The sequence below is a fragment of the Trichosurus vulpecula genome, chromosome 2, assembly GCF_011100635.1.
Source record: "Trichosurus vulpecula isolate mTriVul1 chromosome 2, mTriVul1.pri, whole genome shotgun sequence".
NCBI lineage: Eukaryota > Metazoa > Chordata > Mammalia > Diprotodontia > Phalangeridae > Trichosurus > Trichosurus vulpecula.
In genome coordinates this window covers 375,213,572-375,235,320 of record NC_050574.1, presented here as the reverse complement: position 1 = coordinate 375,235,320, position 21,749 = coordinate 375,213,572, and the positions used below count along the sequence as shown (strand labels likewise).

The window sequence follows — 21,749 nt, the reverse complement described above, 5'->3', positions numbered from 1 at the left end:
AATCATGTACATATATATATTATAAAGTACTGCTACTACACCCTCACCCAGAACCCCTTCCCAGTAGATATAAGTTCTTCATGAAGGACAGGCAAAGTTTCCTTTTTTTCCTCTTACCCACAGGCCCTTGTGCATTGAAGACACTTAATAACCAGTTTGCTTGCTTTGGACCCAGCTCCCAAGACAGCTCATGATCATCTATGCTAAGGTAAACCAGTGAGAAGAAATGATGTTGTTGCACACCCTACCCCACCCTCCCTCCATCTTTTTGCTAGCTGTGGCACAGTTAAAATTAAGATTCCTAGCTCCCTCTCCCATTGCCTCATCTCTTCAGTACCTGTTAGTACTGATGGGGTGCTTGGGTGCCTGTTCTTGGACCCCAATTCCAAGATCACATTTCTCCCTAGCCTCAAAACACTATCCCTGGCAGTTTCTACCCAGCCCAAGGACACTATGCCTAGCAGTAATTCACGAGAGGGCCCCAGCAAAACACTCATTTCTCTCCCTGGCACAGTAACAAATTGTACCTGTCTGAATTATTAGTTTGAACTGGCTTTGTACTGGCTCATAAAGATATTCAGTTCCCACTAGATTATCTATGCCAATTCCCTACCTCATTACATGCATCCTGGATTCCTCATTATGTACATCCTAGACTTTAGACATATGTATACTCCCTATAACTATCTTGTCAAATAAGACATTGATTAGTAGCACACTGGGCAATCCTCAGTCGGCCCTGATTGCTAGTTAACTTACTGACATAGCAGACCTAAAAACCACCCCTCCCTCTGAGGCAACCCCCGCCCCCAATGTTCCTTTAAGAACTCACCACTCCTTAACCACTTCCTAATATCACCCCACATCACCCAGTTAGCATATTTGGCAAATATTTTGCTATAGTTATCCTATATAAACTTTAATTGTACCTGTGTAAGGTCACAGGTTCCTTAAGAACTTTTGCTCCACTGAAAAGTATAAAAATAAATCTTTGCCAACTTGACTTAAAGAATGCTTGAGTCCATGAATTCATGCCAGACTGACCCTGTCCTGTACCCTGGTCCTTGAGGGGTCACTGAACCCCATTTAAACAGCATTGGTGCCATGTCAGCTCTGTCTAATGGCTCTATATAAGCTTTAGCACTCACTAGCTCTGGATTTGTGCTCATCCCACTACACATATGAGCCACCACCTGTGTGCTTCCCATAGGACAATGGAGCAACCAGGGTCACAGACCCTGTTGACATCTGTTCTCCTCATCTCCTCATTAGAGGTATCTTCTGTCTTACATGAATATTTGCTGAATTAAACATGAATTTGTAATATTCACAAAATGACTGGCTAAGATTAGAATATCTGTTACAGTGGAAAAGAATTCTCTTTTCTCTGAAAATAACTGATAGCAATACCATAACTATTGGAAACTAATTTACTAACTTTTAAAAAGTCATTTAAATGGTATGGGCAGGAATATTTTTATTTTGGTATAGAACCATGTGCGATCCTATCTTTTCCGCTCCATTCCCTGAGAGAGAGGATTTTCTTTTTCTCAATTGGGAGACTACATGATGAAATGAAGAAGGCAGTGGATTTGGAGTCACAGTGCTGGAGTTCAAAGACTTGACCTGCTGCTTTCTACTTGGATGACCCTGGGCCAGTCACTTAATCTCTCTGAGCTTCAATTTCCTTATCAATAAAATAAAGTGGATATTTAAGACCCTTTCCAGCTCTACACCTATGATTCTTACTGGGAGTAGGTATTAGAGCAGATGAACGTAAAGATAGGAACTATTTCTTTGATTTTATTGGTACGTGGAATTTCCAGAAGAGGAAGCTTCTTTTATCAATGTAGGTTAGGAATTTCTCATGCAATTTTTTTTCTGTAATATTTGCCATCAGCTGCTCTGCTTGGTTTTGACTCCACAGCATCATGCCTCCCCCAGGATAAACTCATCGTCGGGCATCTGATCATCTCGGAAACTGATTCGACTTTGATACTCAACGCCTTCTCAGCACCCTCAGTTGTCCCTCTCCTCTGAGGGCTGGAGAGAGGAGCAGTGAACTATTCCCAAAGGTTCCCTTTACAGAGGCTCGGTCTTTTCCAGCTTTAGTTACCATTACCCTGGGCCAGTCACTTAACCCTGTTTGCCTCAGTCTCCTCATCCTTAAAACGAGACGGAGAAGGAAATGGCAAACCATCTGTGCCAAGAAAACTCTAACTGGATTCACTAAGAGTCGGACACAACTGAACTGAAACTCTACTTGGTTTCAACTACCTGGTTCATGCCCCTAAATGGGGGTACCTCCTGGTGCCTCCCTTCCCTGGTGTCCCACCCCCAGCTTCCTTTTATGTATTATGTTCTCCCATTAAATTGTAAATTTCTTGAGGGCTTTTTTTTTTGTATTCCTAGCACTTAGCACAGTGCCTGGCACATAGTACACATTTAATAAATGTTTGTTGACTATTGACTATGAATTTATAGTCTTAGGAAGTTTCCTGGACATAAAGGTGTCAAACATGCTGCTGGCCAATACTGCTGAGTGCAACCAAACCAGATTAAAATGGAAATGGAAATATTTAACAACATAAAAATAAAATTAAACACAGACATTACATTTTAAAACTAAGTCCATCTGTGGCCTGCAAGGATCCTTATGTAAGGATTAGCGGCCTCTATTTCTATTTGAGTTTGACATCTGGGGCCTAGAGTTTGGTAAGTGACTTGCTCAGGGTCTTCCTGGCTCCAAAGTCTGTTCTCTTCCCACTGTACCGCATTGCCTCTCATCAAGGAATAGATATTTTAAAACGAGTCACAGTTACACATGATTTTTTATTCTTAATTTCATATTATTTGTGAAATTGAATGTGAGACAAGGGCTTAGAAACAGAGAATCTTAGAGTTTAAAAAACTCTTTAAACATCATTTTATTTAACCCCTTAGGTGATGAAGGAATCACGCATCTTTAGGACACAGAGGCAAAATGCCATAGTGGAGAGAATGCCGGGACTGGTACCAACTCCTGCTTCTAGGGTTTACTAGCTGTGGGACAATGGGGGAAAGTCACCCTCAGTTCCCTTTTTTTGTAACATGAGAATAATGGAGCAGCTAGTTAGTATAGTAAATAGAGCATCCGCCCCTGGAGTCAGGAGACCTGAGTTCAAATCCAACCTCAGATACTTACTAGCTGTGTGACCCTGGGCAAGCCACTTAACCCTGACTGCCTCAAAAAAAAAAAACCCAAAACCAATAATAATAATATTTGGATTACCTTACCTAATAGGACTATTGTGAGGCCCAAATAAAGTAATATATATATATAAAACATTATTACTAGCTATGTGTATTAATAGTTATGTACCTACAGTAGCAGTCAAATAGCTTCTGCTTAGTTACCTCCAATGATAAGAAAATGAACTACTTCATGACATACAATCAATCAATAATTAATCATTTATTAAGTGCCTACTACGTATCAGGCACTGCAGCATAAAAGCAACAACATAAATCATAGGTGTAAATAAAAAAAACTGTAAATACTACCATTTTTCTGAAACACAGACATAACCCAATGCAGAAAAGACAAAGTATCACAAACTGCCTTTTGAAGTCAGAGACAATGGTTACCATTTTTGTTTGGTTGGGTTGTTGTTCCAGGAGGCAAAAATGGCTGATAGTGGTTAGACCTTCCAAGAGAGTGAGTGGATAATCTGGAGAAATGTTCTCCCTCTTACAGGATACACTTACAGGAGACAGGATACATGGAGAAAAGGTAATAAATAGTTTTAAGAATTATGAAATTTCTCAGTATCACCGAAGATTCATTTATATGTTATGTTTTGAACTGATTTTTCTAAAGTATATATTGAAAATAACGTGTAGACAGAATTAAATCATGAAGAATATTAAATGGTACTTGACATGTACCTCAAGGTCTTGGATATTCTTAGAAGATGGTGGGACACTATTAATTCCTCACTCTCCTATTTCATCTCTCTCTGCCCTGACCCTCCTGACCCTCCCACCTTCACCTCCCTTCCTCTGACTCCAAAAGAGGTTGGGAATGTGAACCATTTTTGAGCTCCCCATCACCTGAGAAAAACCTGGATTGGCCAATCAGGAGAGAGACATTTATGACCTACTCTGAGCTTAATCTACCATAATGCTTTGCGCGCTCTGGCATAATAGACACGCTTTGCTTTGCTCTCTGAGTGAACCCAAAATGCCCCTTCCTGTGTCAGCAATTACAAGGCCAGATAAAGCTGACCAAGAGCATTCTTCTGTTTATGACTACCAAGAACAAGGCGCCTTGAATAGGACACTGTCTTAAATAACGGGACTTTTCTTATGTTTTTTTTTATGTTTATGTTTATATTATGTCACATTAATGATGAAAGAAACACAGACATCCTGGATCTATAATTTCAATTGACACCTTGACATTCTCTTATCTTATTGTATTTACAACCTATCCCATTACGAAATTCTTTTCTCACATTATGGTTAAACACACATGGGAGACTATAAATTTGGGTTGACATAGGCATACTGAGTTGGAATTGCACATTACAGCACATATATAGCCTGATTCTGTTTGTTTCTTCTTCAAACCTTTGGTAAGGTGAACCCCATTCTGTTTGTTCTTGAACAAACCTTTGGTCAAGGGGGAACCCCATTCTGTTTGTTCTTTGGACAAACCTTCGGTTAAGAAGGAAACTGATTCAGTTAGTTTCTTTGGACCAAACCTTTGGTAAATGGTTGACAGGAGTGGGGGTAGTAGTTATGGCAGCAAGTTTTTGCTTGGTCTGCTTGAAAGGTCATGGGGCTCAGGTCACTCAACTATACATAAACATTTTTGATAGGCAGCATTGGCAGAATGGAGAGATTTAGAGTCCAGAAATGTCATCAGAAATGTCTGGTCTTCCCTAAACATTTACTAGCTGTGAGATTACAAGCAGGTCATTTTTTGCCCCTCAGACACTAAGTTTCCACATTTATAAAATCAGGATAAATAATATCTGTAATACCCACCTCAAAGGATTGCAGTGATCCAAGTGCTTTGCAAACCTCGAAGGGTTATACAAATAGGAATTATTATTTAAAATGTGTTTTATGTCATTTAAAATTATTTTCCTTTTCACAACGATTCTATTAGAGATATTTTAATTTTTATTCTTATCCTACCGATAAATAATTATGGTAATTGATTTGCCATCAGCCCTAGCATTTGGTAAATAACTAAGATTAGAATTCAGACCTTGGATGTTCTCCTTTGACAATGATAAATTACCCATTATGTATATTAAAACAATGTTCCAGCTACAATCTATTTCAAATTGGCCACTCTATAGTATAGTCTATACTAGGGGGAAAAATTACGTATACTGGCACATCTTACCTGTTTGAAGACTTCACAAACTCATTCTCATACTGCCTGACCAGCTCGTCTAGATTCTTGCAGATCTGTACAACAAAAGGAGCAACAGTCCAACCTAATGATTTCCCAAAGTACGGTAAAGAAGATGTGACCAAACTAACCCAGGCTGAGTGCATCCCATAACCACACTCTGGTTGTAAACCTTTCACCACAGCAGAGATGAACAGTCCCTGAGAAGTAATTGGGTGAGGCTGTACATACTGCATGGCACTGATGGCCTCCTGAAATTTGAGGGTCTTTTGCCATTCCTTAGACAATTCTGACTGGTTTTCCAGTTCTTCTTGGACCTTTCCTAGATGGTGTTCCAAGATAATCAGGACCTGCAGGAGTTTTAGCAGCTCAATCTGCAGGGGATTCCAGATCTTATCCTGACCAAAACTAATCAGGCCTTCTTCAAAGAGTATCTCTTCTCGAGAGGGCTTTTTTTGATCTGAGGCAAGATGTTCATACTGCTTCCTATTACTAAACATGGAAACTGATAAAGAGAGGAGGACAAATTCTTGAACTTTGCACCTCTCTAGTAAATTCTGTATGAAGTCCACATTCTTCCCCTTAAATGACTTGGTGATACTGGTCAACTGACTCATTATCCGAATCAAGACCTCCACACTCTTGATCTGTACAGCTTGGTTGCCAAGTATGTCTTGGTGGGAGACCTGTACGTAGCATGGAAAGTACGAACGAAGGAAGCTCAGGCAGAGGTAAATAAGGAGCTCAATCAAAAGAGAGTGAGGGCATGTTGTGGGTGACTGAGTCTGAAGCTTTCCATAGAAACTCTGCCCAACCAAAGCTTCTTGGTGGCGCGCTAAGAGGTTATAGATGAGGTTCAAATGAGAAGTGGAGCTGGAATCCATGTTAGTCCTGCAAACTGCCTCAATGAATTCTTTGGGATTGGATTTGAGTATTGTCTCTAGCACAGAAAAAGCATATAGGACTCGTTTGGAGTCATAGGGTTGTAGGTACAACAGAATGTGTTTAAATAAAGCCTCAGTCATTGCCTGCTTTTCCTTCTGCTGCTTCAGTAACTTGGACATTGTGAGAGTCTGATCCACATCGACTTCCTCATCACTAGAGAGCGATTCTGAAGCTTGGGTCTTGTCTGAGTCTAATCGTACTAGGTTACGTTTGGCAACCTGAGATTGGAAAACAGATACTGGGGTGGAAAGCTTAGAATGAACTCTATCATGGACAGGTGTGCAACAGTTTTCTTCACTGCTCAACTCATGAGGATCCAGGGAGGGTGTTGAGAATGAGGAAGTATTTTCACTATCAGTGTGTCCTAAGCTTGTATCTGCTGATTCCGTGTGCTCACTGTTGTCCTGAAGATCACCTTCTGACCTGTCAGGGATGTCTGTGCAACAAGGAAAGTCATCATTATCATCTAGGTCATTTCTCAGCTGAAGCTTCTCCGGATCTTTCTCCACTTCAGCCCAAATAGCTTCCCGGTCAACAGTGGCAAACTGATTTAAGGGCAGGTTTTCACGAGAGCTACCTTCATGACGTTCAGGCACCCCATACATTTCTTTGAAACAAGCTTTTTTCTTGCTAAACCAATGATGTAAATCCTCTGGAAGTGAAGAGATAAACAACTTTTTAGAAGAACTGAAATGGCAGATAAATTAGTTCTGTAAAGAAGAGAGACTCACAGGACTAAAAGAAGTAGTTTATCTAATGGTCTACAAAACTGTAGAGTTGTTAAATTATTAATCATGTGTAGGAGAAATTACTATGAATATATTTTTTAAAAGTGCTTTACACACGTTACCTTGTTTAATCCTCACAACGCTGGAAAGTAGGTGCTATTATTATCCTAATTTTTACAGATGAGGAAACTGAGGCACAGAGATGCTAAATGACTGGACCAGGGTCACATGGCAAGCGTGTGAATGCATTTTTGTTCCCACAAACATGCAATTAAGATGACTGATCAATCTGTGCAGACAGTCCCAACCTACTGCACACACAGAATGCCTTCAGGAATTACCAGGACCTAATTTTTCTGTTGATCCTGCCCTCAGTGTTAGCATGATAATAGTGTCCTGGGTGGCCATTGCAATGATCTTGTTCCTAATGAGACTTTTTAATTGTGGAGGATTCTTCATAGCTTGAAAATCAACCAGCCCACAAAATGGACAAGACCCAATAGCTCCTCTTGTGTGTTAGATTTTATATGATGCAAAACGAAAACAGCTAACACCTTCAAGACCAAATAAAATTAGAAAACGACCAGAGCACTCTTAACCCAATTAGTACTATTTTTGCCTTTGCATTTACAGGATAGGATGGTATTGTTTTCATGAGCTACTACAAATTTTACTGTGATCTAATCTTTGCTTCCCATGTGGCCATCATTCCTATTTAGAGTATATTTGAGTAAATAATTTTATTCAGATCTTCCTAATTCCAAATCCTGTACTCTATCTACAGTGTCACCTAGCTGCCCCACCTCATAGAGATTTTTGACTAGACCTGTGACTTCATTGCTGTAGAGAATACCTGATGAAGAGCAGATCAGCATCTACAAAGAAACTTACGGTCTTAAAGAGTTGCTTGAGGCATTAACATGCTCAGGGTTACAGAGCAGGATCAAAACCTTGGTTTTTCTGACTCTGGGCTCAGTTCTCTACCCACTATGTCATCATCCTCGCTCTAAAGGGTCTGTTACTTTCTCATACATAACAATCATAGATAGAATTTTAAAGATGGAAGAACTTACTTCACAAATGAGGAGACAGATATGTTACCTATTTATAGAAGCTATTTTAACAGAGCCTTTATTTTTAATAGAAATAATACACTTATGTAATGCTTTAAGGTTTAAATGAAGATTCCTCACAAAAATCCTATGAGGTATAAAGTCTAATTAACTAGACTGTATGCTAATTTAAGATCTCTCAGTTATACATACCTAGCAAAACCTAGTGATTGACCAGCTCAAATTATAACCTCACACACCATCATTCACTTCATGGTGGTTTCCTCAAGTATTAAGTATGGTAACTAAGAGGGAAATTGTCTCATGAGCATTAGCCTTGACAAACTCAAACTTCAAGGCAGCACAGGGTCGTTGATGGGGGTTGGATTCAGGGTCAGATGCCCTGGGTTTAAATTCTAATTCTGCCTTTTGCCATCTGTATGCATACCTCTGGACCTTAGTTTCATAACATCACAGAATCAAAGACTTAGAGCTGAAAGAGATCTTAGGGGAAAAAAAAAATCCATCCAGTCCAAACTCCTCATTTCACAGATAAGGAAACCAAGTCCCACAGAAATTAAGTGGCTTGCCAGATTTGCAAATCAGTAAGCATCAGAAGTGGCATTTGGAACCTACAAATCCGATGACTCTTCTACTGTGCTATGCTGCTTTTCAACCAGAAAATGAGGGAGTGGGCCTCGGTGACTGCCAAGATCTCTGTAAGTTACAGGTCTATAATCATTTGGTTATGCCAGACCAACTAGTTTGTTCTGTCTAATGGTGTAACCTTTTGCTGTGTGGCTAGAAGTTCCATTACTGTTGACCTTTTCCCCTGCATCACCAGAGAAGGAGAAAGCTACTATTTTATTTTATAGAAGTATAACCCTCTCTGCTGAAGTATTTTTTTTTTGTCTATCAGCAGAAGAATCAGATTTTTCAGGAATAGCAGGAAGCAAGGAACAAAAGCATATTTTAGTATTGATAAGTGCTGGTGTCTTCTGATTTAAAAAACAACAACCTATAACCACTACCACTACCACTACCATTACCACTGCAATATTCCCCTAAGTTATTATGGCATAGTTCCTTTTCATAGGTTAATACTTGCCCTTGTCTGCCCATTCCAGTGTAGTTACCTGCTGAGTTTTTCCGCTTGATGCAGTGAATGGATATTCTCTGTGTCTTTGGGTGAAGCAGAAACAAGAGAACAGGTTCCAGGATTCGGGACACATCATTGAGGGAAAGGGCACGAACCAGCCAGCCTTGTGCTGCAGCACCAATGGCCTCATCAGAACAAGTCAGGCTGTCCAGTACTACAAACAAGGACCTGCAAACAAATTCTAGGAATTCATGTGTTGTGACAAAAAATGGAAATGCTATTGACTTATGCCTGTTGAAACACCCCAAAATAAAATACCTCATGCTTTCAAATTTCAACCCTTTAAGTATCTTCCCTAATGATGATCCTGCCCCCAAATCACAAAAATTAATTACTTTTTCCCCAACATTGAAATCTTCCCCTTTATAACAGAGAAAAAAACATAAGTGAAACCAAAAAACTCCATGGCCATGCCTGAAATCATTACATCACTTTCTGTAACTCTAGTCTCTCACCTCTCTGAGGGGGAAGGAATGCTGCATCATCCAACTACTTTTGAAAAGTTCTATACAGAGAAATATCAAATGTCAGATTAAATTTTTAAGCTACCAACTTACCTATCAAAGGAACGACTGTGGGATGTTACTCTGTTGCTTTGGATCTCTCTTGTTAAATGCCAAATTATGGAGAATCTAAATATTGCTTCCAACCTTGTTCCCTTGAAGGCAAGATAAAAGGAAATGAACAGTTTGTTTCAGCAGAAGAAAGCAGTATTTTTCATGACTTGAGTCCTAAATAAGAAACAAATAAGGGCAGGAGAACTGTCTTTCTACCAGAAGAAAATAAAATACCCATTATCTTTTTTTCTTTTCTTGCTCATTAAAATAGACTGGTGGCATGTGAAATGTGTATTTAGCACACAAGAGATTCACTATAATCAAAGTTAATGTCCAGACCTATATCTAGGTAGTCACAGTTCCCCCCATCCAGTATCAAAAATGAAAAGTTAATGCACCACTAATGAAGATAAAATTAGGGCAATATTTATTTACCCCAATTATATGCCAGCAAAACCAACCCTGTAAGTAAAATGGATGAATATTTACAAAAATATAAATCACTTAGATTAACAGAGGGGGAAATAGAATAGTTAAAAACAAATATGATTTTGATACCTAAACCAAGGAAAGAAAAAAACAGAGAAAGAAAACTATAGGCTGATTTATCAAATGAATATTGATCCAAACATTTTAAATAAAATACTAGCAAGGAGATTATAGCAATATATCACAAGATCATATAGTATGACCAGGTAAGATGTATACCAGAAATGCAGAATTCATTCGATATTAGGAAAACCATAAGCATAATTGATCATAAGAATAGCAAAAAACAACAGCCTTTATATGATTATCTCAATAGATGTAGAAAAGGCTTTTGACAAAATACAACACCCATTATTACTAAAAACACTAGAGAGCATAGGAATAAAGGGAGCTTTCCTTAAAATGATAAGTAGTATGTATCTAAAACCATTAGCAAGCATTATCTATCGTGGGGATAAGCTAGAAGCCTTCCCAATAAGATCACAGGTGAAGCAAGGATGTCCATTATTACCACCATTATTCAATAATGTACTAGAATGCCAGCTATAGCAATAAGAGAAGAAAAGAAACTGAAGGAATAAAAACAGGTAATGAGGAAGCAAAATTATCCCTCTTTGTGGATAATATGATGGTATACTTAGAGAACCCTAGAAAATCAACTAAAAACTAGTTGAAACAATTAATAACTTTAGCAAAGTTGCAGGAAATAAAATAAACTCAAATAAATCATCAGCACTTTAATATATATTACTACCAAAACCCTACAGGAAGAGATAGAAGGAGAAATTCCATTTAAAATAACTGCAGCCATTATAAAATATCTGGAAGTCTACCTGCCAAAACAAACCCAGAGACTATATGAACACAATTATAAAACACTTTTCACACAAATAAAGATAGGTCTAAACAATTGGAGAAATATTAATTGTTCATTGGTAGGCTGAGCTAATGTGATAAAAATGACAATTCCACTGAAATTAATTTACTTTCTCAGTGCCATAGTATTCAAACTACCAAAGAATTATTTTAAGACCTAGGGAAAAAATTTATCTGGAAGAACAAAAAGTCAAGAATATCAAAGGAATCAATAAAAAGAAACAGGAAGGAAGACGGTCTAGCAGCTTCAGATTTCAACTCTATTACCAAGCAGTATTCATCAAAACAATGGTGTGGCTTAAGAGAGTAGTGTATCAATGGAATAGATTAGGTGTACAATATGCAGTAAAAGGGGGAAGCTAGGTGGCATAGTGGATAGAGTGGTAGGCCTGGAGTCAGGAAGACTCATCTTCACCAGTTCAAATCTGCCCAGAGGCACTTACTAGTTGTGGGACCCTGGGCAAGTCACTTAACACTGCTTGCCTCAGTTTTCTCATCTATAAAATGAGCTGGAGAAGGAAATGACAAACTACTCCAATATCTTTGACAAGCAAACCCCAAATGGCATCATGAAGAGTTGGACATTACTAAAATAACTGAATAACAACAAAAACAAACAAACAGTAGTAAATGACCATAGTAATCTAGTGTTTGATTATCCAAAGATCCAAGCTTTTGAGGCAATAACTCACTATCTGACAAAAATTACAAGGAAAATTAGAAAAAAATCTGGCAGAAACTAGGCATAGACCAACATCTCATCTCACACACTAAAATAACATCAAAATCAGTACATGATTTAGACATTAAGGGTGATCTTCGTAAGTGAATTAGAGGAGCATAGAAAATTTTACTTATCACACCCATGGATAAGGGAAGAGTTTATGACCAAACAAGAGATAGAGAGGATCATGGAAAGTAAAATGGATAATTTCGATTACATGAAATTAAAAAGCTTTTGCACAAGGAAAAGTAACAGTCAAAATTAGAAGTAAATAAGGAAATTAGGAAAAAAATTTTACAACAAGTTTCTCTTCTAAGGGCTTCATTTCTCACATATATAGGGAATTGAGCCAAATTTATAAAAAAATAAGAGCCATTTCCCAATTGATAAATTGTCAAAGGCAAAGAATAGGCAGTTTTTAGAAAAAGTCAAAGCTATGAAGAAATACTCTAAATCATTACTTATTAGAAAAATGCAACTTAAAGCAACTCTGAGTTACCACCTTACCCCTATCAGACTGGCTACCATGACAGAAAAGGAAAATAATAAATTCTGAGAGATATGGAAAAATAGGTAGACTATTGCACTGTTGGCAGAGTTGTGAAATGTTCTAACCATTCTGAAGGACATTTTGGAACTATGCCCAAAGGGCTATCAAACTGTATATACTTTTTTACCCAATAATACCACTAGTAAGTCTGCATCCCAAAGAGGTCAAAGAAGAAGGAAAAGGAACTTTATGTATAAAAAAATATTTATAGCAGTTCCTTTTTGTGGTGGCAAATTGAGAGGATGCACATCAACTGGGGAATGGCTAAACATGTTGTGGTACAGGATTGAGATGAAATGCTATTGTGCTTTAAGAAATAATGAGCAGGATGATATCAGAAAAACCTAGGAAATATTATATGAACTGACATAAAGTGAAGTGAGCAGAACCCAGAGAACATTTTATACAGTAACAGCAATATTGTAACAATGAACAACTGTGAAAGACGTTCACAGTTCACACAGTTCACGTTCACACAGTTCACAGTTCACACAGTTCACAGACGTTCACGTTCACAGACGATCAATACAATGATCCAAGAGAATCTCAAAAAAACCATGACAGAAAATACTAACCCATTCCAGAAGAGAACTGATGAACACTAAGTTCAGACTGAAACATACTTTTAAAATTTTCTTTGTTTCTTGCTTTTATTTTATTTTTTTTTTGCAACATGGATAATATGGAAATATTTTGCATGACTTCATAATGTATAATTAATAATTAATCTTTCCTTTTCAGTGGGTGGAGGAGGGGGCAGGAAGGAGGGAGAGAATTTGCAACTTAAAATTAAGAAAAAAAGAACATTAAAAATAAACAATTTTTTTAATAGATCTGAGTTGTTCTTTTTTGTCCTGTCACATTCTTCTGGGAGATCCATGATCCCTAGGTTGTTTTTACATTCCCTCATCTTTGAGATTTATATGTTTTGCTCATTTGGCAATCATATTTTCTTTTAATATTCTTTTTTTTACTTCTCTTTTAGGTTTTCTTTCACTTCTGTGCACCGGCATTCTCAATCTATTTTTCTCTCTTTTGTTTCTTTGGTGAAGCTTCCCATTAGAGATTCAAGCTTTTTTTATTCTGTTCATTGTTTTTGCTGCACAGGATATAAATTCTGCTCCCATAATTCTCATTTCTCTTTTAAACCACTTAGGAAAAGCATGTTGTGATTCCATGGTCCTCTCAAATTTCACAGGGTCCCCTGTCTCATCAAGTGTTGAGATTATTTGGGAATTTCCTTCCCTGGAAGCTATTAATACAGGCAATTCAATTCAACAAACATTTATTAAATAAGCAGCATGTACAAATCATATGCAGGCTTCTTTCTAAAATCTTTAAGGAAGTATGTGAAGGACATAGAAGACCTCTTGAGAGTTCTCTAGAACAACTCTGACTGCCTATCAAATGTTGTGGAAACTGAGGAAGACCTAAGTGGATAAAAGTGGATAAGGCTCTATCTAAAAGAGAGAACCTAGAGAACCTAAGGAGAGGAGAAGTTGGCAAGTAATGGAGACTTACTTTGTCAGGTTCCAATAATGAATGGCAGATAATGTCTTCACAGATGTTAGCTGATGGTGCCAGGCAATGTAGCTTGTAGAAGAGTTCCACACAAGCGATGTGATGTTCCTGTGTGTCCTTGTTCAGCTGATTCCAGAGTACCTGTGCCACTCTCTGTAACAAAAGAATAATCCCTGAAACTTTAATTCTCTATTTAAAAAAAAGATTTAAACAGAAAAACCTTAGCTTTTACCCAAAGTTTTCATGAACAAGAACACATCCGTATAATATCGAGAGAAAAACACTATAATAAGTAGGTGCTGACATCACAACTTTCAAGCATAAAGCTGAAGATTTCTGGGGGTCTATAAGCATAATAACTCACATTCAAACCTCTGTACTTCCCCATGTAAGACAGTTCTGTTTCATTCTGAGGCCATAAACTGTATCCCAGTAAAATTTAGGCCCTGGATTCAAATTAGATATGTGTGTGTGTGCATTTGCATAGATCAGCACAGATATATCACTATTATCTGCAAAGTACATCCCAATATGCATGCTCTCCTGGTATTGTAGGTGGACAGCATCATTTTCACATGAGGACATTTTTAATGCTTTTAAAAGTCAAAGATTGCCTTGCTTAAGGTTCATGCAATATAAACATGAATGAAGAAATACCAAAGCTGTAAAGAATAAGATAAAACAGTATAGAATTTCAGCTAAAAGTAAAGCAAAATGAAGGAATAATTTTTAAATGAATGTTTAGATACTTTCCCCTAAAATGGTTTTTGCTTGTGATATATTTTTTAAAAGTAAAAAAGTAACTCCATAAAAAAAAAAGTAACTCCATGACATTTTAGTTTTTTAAATGTGGCACTAAACTATTTAACAAAAAGAAAAAAATTATAACGACCGTTCATGTTGTCTCCTGGAAGTTGACTGGTAAAATCAGACTAATAAGACAAGAAAATGCACACAACACACATCTCTCCTAATTCCTGTTTTTTCTCCAATTATTCTTGTAGTGACTCCAGTTAACCAGTTCCAAGCCATTCTTTCCATTCCATATGAGCTCTTCATATGAAAGGCAGGCTGATTGCAGCTACTTGCTATTTGGGGGTCTTATCATCTCTGCTGAATGACAGCACACACAGTAAAGTCAGAGGTGGAACTGATGCTAGATAGCTGCAGATGGGCCGTGGCATTAATCTGGACAGGTTATCAGGCTAAAGACATTAGGAATACTAGACCAACCAATGACCAGAAACAAATATAATAGAGTGGGCAGCATTGTTCTGGACTGGCAGCTGCCAATAAACCTCAGCTGCTAGGGTGATCGAGCTGTGAGACTGATTCAAACATTATCATTTCTCTCTATTTTTTCTAATTGTTTGTAGAGCAAATCCCAATGAGTCCCAAACACATAATCCCTTCCTTTATTATACAATTAATTATTAAGTATGAAATTAATTAATCAACAAGTATTTATTAAGTTTTTATTATGTGCTAGGTACTGTGCTAAGCATTGGGGATATGAAGATAAAGGAGACAACATATGTAAATATGAATATAAAATATAAATACAGAGCATAGGGAAGGTAACCTTAAGAACAAAAGGCACTAGCAGCTTGGCACAGTGCTTAACAAGCACTACTTAGCATACACTTAGTAGAAGCTTCTGGACTTGACTGGAGCAGGGCAGAGCAGGGAGGCAAGAGGGAAAGGAAAGGCCTCTAGGAGAAAGGTGACATTTCCACTGAGTCTTAATGGAACTCTGGGCATTTTAAGAATTGGAGGTTGGCAGCGAGAACATTCCAGGTATGGGGGAGAGTCAGTGAAAAGGCACAGTTACAGAGATGGAATAGTGTGTATGAAAGACAGCCAGTAAGCCAGTATGGCTATACTGTACAGTGAGTGGAAGGGAGTAGAGCATAAGAGGCTAGAAAAGGTATAACAAGAACAGGCTGTAAAGAGCTTGAAGTGCCAAACAAAGGGCTTCCTCTTTATCCTAAAAGTAACAGGGAGCCAGTGGAGGTGGTTGAAGGGCAGGAGGGTTGGGTGGCTATGTGTGCAATTTGGTCCAGCCTATGCTGAGACAGTAATGCCAAATAGAAGGTTATTGCAATTGTCCAAGGGAGACATGGGGATTTTTATGAAAGATGTAAAGATAGAAATGATAAGATCTGGCAACTGGCTGGACTGCAGAGTGAGCGAGACAGAGGAGTCAAGTATGACACTGAGGTTATGAACCTGGGTGACTAGAAGGACGATGGTCCTTGACAGTAACATGGAAGTTCAAAAAAGAGGAGAGCTGGGGGGAGGGGTTTAAAGATGATAAGTATTGTTTTGGATATATTGAATTTGAGATGACTCTGGAATATCCAATTCCTAAAGTCCAACAGGTGATTGGTAGTATGGGACTAGAACTCAGGAGAGAGACTAGGGCTGGATAAATAGATGTGGGAATCATTTGCATAGAGATGGCAAATGAAACCATGGGAGCTGATGAGATCAATAAGTAAAAGAACATAGATAGAAAAGAAGAGATGGCCTAGGACGGAACTTTGGGGGGGTGACATGATTGAAGATACAGCAAGAGTCTAAGAAGGAGTCATCACAGCTCCAAAGGACTCATGATGGAAAGCACTATCTACATCCAGAGAAAGAACTACAGAGTCTGAATGCAGATTGAAGCAAACTATTTGCTCTCTCTTTTTTTTCTCTTTTTCTTTTTGGTTTTGTGTCTTCTTTCTCATGATTTATTCCATTAGTCATGATTCTTCTTTACAACTTGACTATTATGTAAATAAGTTTAATGTGAAGATATATGTAGAACATATATTAGATTCCATGCTGTCTTGGGGGGGGACAGGAGAGGGGAAGAAAATTTGGAACTCAAAAACTTGTGGAACTGAATGCTGTAAGCTAAAAATAAAAAATCTAATTTATGAAAAAAATGGAGTTATCAAACAGGTTGGAGGAGAACCAAGAGAGAGAAAGCCACAAAAACCCAGAGAGGAGAGAGCATACAAAAGAAGGTGGTCTATAGGGTCAAATGATGCAGAGATGTCAAGAAGGATGAAAATGAAGAAGATGCCATGAGATATGGCAATTAAGAGATCATTGGTAACTAGTGAAAGAGCAGTTTCAACTGAATGATGAGGTCAGAAGCCAAGATATGGAAGGATAAGACTGAGGAGAGGAAATGGAGACACCAATTTGTGGATGACATTGTATAAATGAGTTTAGCCTAATACCTACACAGGAAGAACCAAGTGCATGAACAATGTCTATTTTGAAACTATCATATGTAGTAAGATGGATAGCTCACAGCTCTCATCCCTCAATATGCACATCTTGGGTAGATACTGCAAATGGATACTAAACTGGCCCCTGAGTTGAACAAGAAGAGCCAAGCTAGACTGTCATTGGGAAACTGTGCAGTTTTTTCAATCACTCCAAGACTCTCCTTGAAATCAATCGTCATGCATTTTGAAGTGCCTACTATGTGTTAAGTACTGTACTAAAACAAAGGACCATCTTTTCAATATCAATATTCTTTCAGTGATGATTCATGGCTGCAGGTCATAAAACCTATAGTCTCCAAGGAATTTAAATTTAAATTACCCAAGGAGTGATGGCAAGGTGCAAGCAGGCTACTACATGAAATAACAACTTACACTGAAGCAGTGTAAAGCCTATCACCAGAAGTGTTTGAGAAGAAAAAGAGATAGGAAATGAATAAGAAAGTGAGCTGACTGAATAGATAGGAGAAATTGCACTGTGCTTTCAGTGATACCCAAATGTACCTATTTAATGTGAATATTTTTAGGTGATACCATATACCTATGAATCAGGAACCCTACAATTTCTGAAGAAATAATATCACAAGTGATAAAAATTGAGGATCACCCAAAGGGCAATGAGGAAAACACATGGCGGACATGAGTATAGTAGACTATACCCATGAACATTTTTGTTCTATCTTGCCACTCCTGGCTCCTGTAGTGATGTCCCCAAAATTCAGATCAACTTGAACTCTTGATGAAGTAAATATGTGGTAAAATTTTCTTCATCACTTGGTGTGACATGATGAGTCAACACTCACTCTACTCCCCAAATTCAAACTCTGTTCAGCTTTGCAGGCATTTATACAATATTGTGTTTTTTCACATTAATTATTTTCAATAAACAAAAATCTATTTCCTCTCACTCTCCCCACTAAAAAAGAAAATAAAATCTCTTGTAATAAATATTTATCCATCTATTTCTGAACATGACCCCTGAGAATGCAAAGAACCCTTTCATTCTCTTCCATTATCACCTTATTCTATGTGTTTTAATTATCTCTTTTAAGATCTCTAAACCATAGTCATAGGGTAAAATTTATTTCCATGATGCAGCTCTGAGTAAATCAGGGCATCATGTTTACTTATGACATTTAGTCCAAGTTTTATTTTTTCCTGGGGTGGCTTTAGGATCAGTATTCCTATAAACAGAGGGAATATTTGGGAAGGTAGCACATTTATGATGTTTGTTTCAACACCATTTTTCCGTTGAAAACTCCCTATGTACCTAGAGTCTTAACATCATAATTCTATCCTAAAAGATTCTTTTCCAATCCTAAAATTTATATGCAAGAAGAAGAGTAGAAGAAATTATCCAGGCAATTTATAGTCAGAAAAAGGTGGGTGGGATAATAGATGGAGAGATCAGATGGCATGACAGAGCTCAAAGAATCACAGACTTCATAGGACCTTTCAAGGCCACATAATTCATATCTTTTCCACTCCACCTCAGTTTCACTTTAGGAAGAATTATCTAAAACAGATGAAACTTTATTGTGTTAAAAAAAGAAAACTTTATAAGAAAGGGATCTCATAATCTTGATGATTCATTCCTGTGTTCTAAAACTTCACTTGTTAAATTATTTTTTAGGTCAAACTCAAATTCTTTAATGGTGTAGCTTGAAGCTTATTTCTCTTATTAGTTCTTCAGAAAAAAAGAGAACAAAGAAATAGAAAATTGTTCTTTGTATAATAAATTTTAAGTATGATAACTAATAAGCCCCAGTTTATATTTCAAGCTAAGTAATTTCAGTTCCTTTAACCTTTCTTCAAAGTCACACATTATTTTAATATTATTTTAAAAGAAGTTTCATGAATTCCTTTTGTTTTTCTATCACAATAATCTCTGGATATAACTCCTCCAAAAACCAAATGAGCCCTCTTTTGCAAAAAAAAAAAAAAAAAAAAGAAAAAAATTTAAACAATACCAACAAACACAGTGACTTTGTCTGATAGTTTTATGTGACATTTGATACCCACAGCCTCATCTGTCTAGTGAAATCTCAATCTTTTAAAAAAGCTTCATCTGCAAAATTCAGATTGCAGTTTGAACTCACGTCATGAATGCTACTATTTTCACAACAACAGCAACAAACTTCTTTGAATGAACAGGCTAGAAGAATGCTTTACCCACATTCTAGGGTACACCCAAATTGAAATGTACCTGATAGAAGTCTGTCTTCTTTGCAATGACTTTTAATATTCCTGGAACAATGGGAGGAACTGTTACCATCTGTAACTTTCCAAAAAACGGGTTATGTTCAGAGATTTTACTCCGTTTCATCCTGTCTTCACACATAAGTGCCAGTGACTGAGAATGGTTTATCATCTCAAGCAGTGTGAAGATGGACACATTCTGAATATGACAGTCATTTACACAGCAGCAGATAGTCATGAGAGATTTAAGCCACAAGGGGAAGCTAGAATCACATTCTAAGATAAAAGAAGACAAAAACAAAAACAAAAAAAATATTATATTTTTTGGATTTCATAGCAGCTTAAAACTAACCATCGGGCAAACATTCAAAGCCTAGAGATAGCTAAGAGGCTACCCTGAAAGTTTATTTGGTCCATAGATTTGATATCTCTAGAGGGATAACAATCTACATTATATCGCCTGGGTTCAAAGAGATGTAGATGTGTTACACATAAACGTCTTCCTCTGCAGCATGGCATAGTGGATAGAAAGTTGGCCTTAGAGAATCAAGACATTTTAAGTCTGATTCTGACACTTAGTGACTATGTAATTGTGGTCAACTTGGTTAACCTCTTGATGGCTCAAAGATTCTAAGTTAGAGAAAGACTGCAGAACTGCCCTGATCGAGGGAATTTCCAAACCAGGGGTTCCTTGTAGCAGGGAAATCACATGTATAAATAAATATATGTGTGAGTGTGTCTCTGTGTGTGTGTGTATACACGCATACACACATACATATAAATGTGTACATGTGTATATATACACATACATATATGTATATACATCCATATATGTATACATACACACATATATGTATAAACCCTCACCCCCAGAACAAAAACAAAATCCTGTCATAACATACAAAGATCTACAAAACTCCGAAAGTCTGTGGCTCTCTAGGATTACAACAAGCAACATGGTATATCTGAAAGAGTCCTGAACTTGTAATCCGAAGACATGACTTTCAGTCTTCATCCCAACATACTTACTACGTTCTGATTCTAATTAGTCCTTTGAATGTTAGCAACCTCTCTGAGGTTTAATTTTCTCATGTGCATAATGGGAAAACAGTATTTGTGTTATTGGCTTCAGAGAATTGTTGTGAGGAAAGTACTGTATATCATAAAGACTACATAAATATGGACTATTATTATTTGATTATGTAATTACTTTTAATTGCCTTTTCCCTACTTATCACAGCTACTGAAAAAAAAAATAGAAAACCTAATACTAAATGTTACAATTAGATTCTCATTCATATTTTTTGGCTATTGAGGGTCAGGAGTAGCACTGGAGTTGGCTCAAATCCATGTTACATTGGACAAATCACATAATCTCTCTGGGCTTTAGTTCTTTATCTGTAAAATGAAAAGGTTAGACTAGATGCCTTCTAAGGTTTCTTCTAGCTCTTATCACTATGAAATGGTTCAAAACCTTTTCCCCTGCAAAAGTCACAAGAAAAAAACAAGAGAGTGATAGCAGAATAAAGGATCCACTTTAGGGGTTTGAGTGTTGAAGCTGGAAGTCAGGAAGGCCTTGATCCAAATCCTGTTTGAGACACTTATTATCACCACCCACACACCCCTTTCAGTGTGTCCTCTGGAAGGCCTCTTCCATAGGCAACAAACTTCCCTTCATCTTAAATCTTTTCTTTCTGTCTTCTAGCTATCAATGAAACCTGGCTCCCCTCCATCCCCAGATGACATAGCCTCCCTGGCCACCTTTTTTCAGTACTAGCTAAACCAGGGGTGGGGAACCTGTGACCTTGAGGCCACATGTGGCCCTCTAGGTCTTCAAGTGCAGCCCTTTGACTGAATCCAAACTTCACAGAACACATTTAATGACTATGTAATTGTGATCAAGTCACTTAACCTCTTGTTGGCTCAAAGATTCTAAGTTAGAGAAAGACCGTAGAACTGACCTGATGGAAGAAATTTCCACTGAATCCAAACTTCACAGAACAAATTTGGATTCAGTCAAAGGGCTGCACTCGAAGACTGAGAGGACCACACGTGGCCTCGAGGCTGCAGGTTCCCCATCCCTGAGCTAAACCTTCATTCATTCCCTTCAGCTCACTGGTTGGGGTGGGAGGGGAGGGGACAGTTTGAATGGTCTTTGTTTCCCACTGCCACTGCCACTGCCAAATTCTCCCCCTATCTCCACCACTCAGGACCTTTCCTCCTTCGAGGTTCATAGTATTCATCTCTATCACTAATAA

At 37.7% G+C, this 21,749-nt stretch overlaps 1 protein-coding gene across 1 annotated transcript in view; it reads right to left on the bottom strand.

Moving 5' to 3' along the window:
- DOP1B (DOP1 leucine zipper like protein B) overlaps positions 1 to 21,749 on the bottom strand; it is a 135,048-nt gene that overhangs the window by 47,887 nt on the left and 65,412 nt on the right. The window contains exons 15-20 of the mRNA XM_036744782.1: positions 19,499 to 19,767; positions 14,009 to 14,161; positions 9,849 to 9,949; positions 9,269 to 9,459; positions 5,399 to 7,004; positions 3,628 to 3,742 (exon numbers count right to left, since the gene is read on the bottom strand). Coding sequence (XP_036600677.1) covers positions 3,628 to 3,742; positions 5,399 to 7,004; positions 9,269 to 9,459; positions 9,849 to 9,949; positions 14,009 to 14,161; positions 19,499 to 19,767 — 2,435 coding nt within the window. The remainder of the gene's footprint in view (positions 1 to 3,627; positions 3,743 to 5,398; positions 7,005 to 9,268; positions 9,460 to 9,848; positions 9,950 to 14,008; positions 14,162 to 19,498; positions 19,768 to 21,749) is intronic.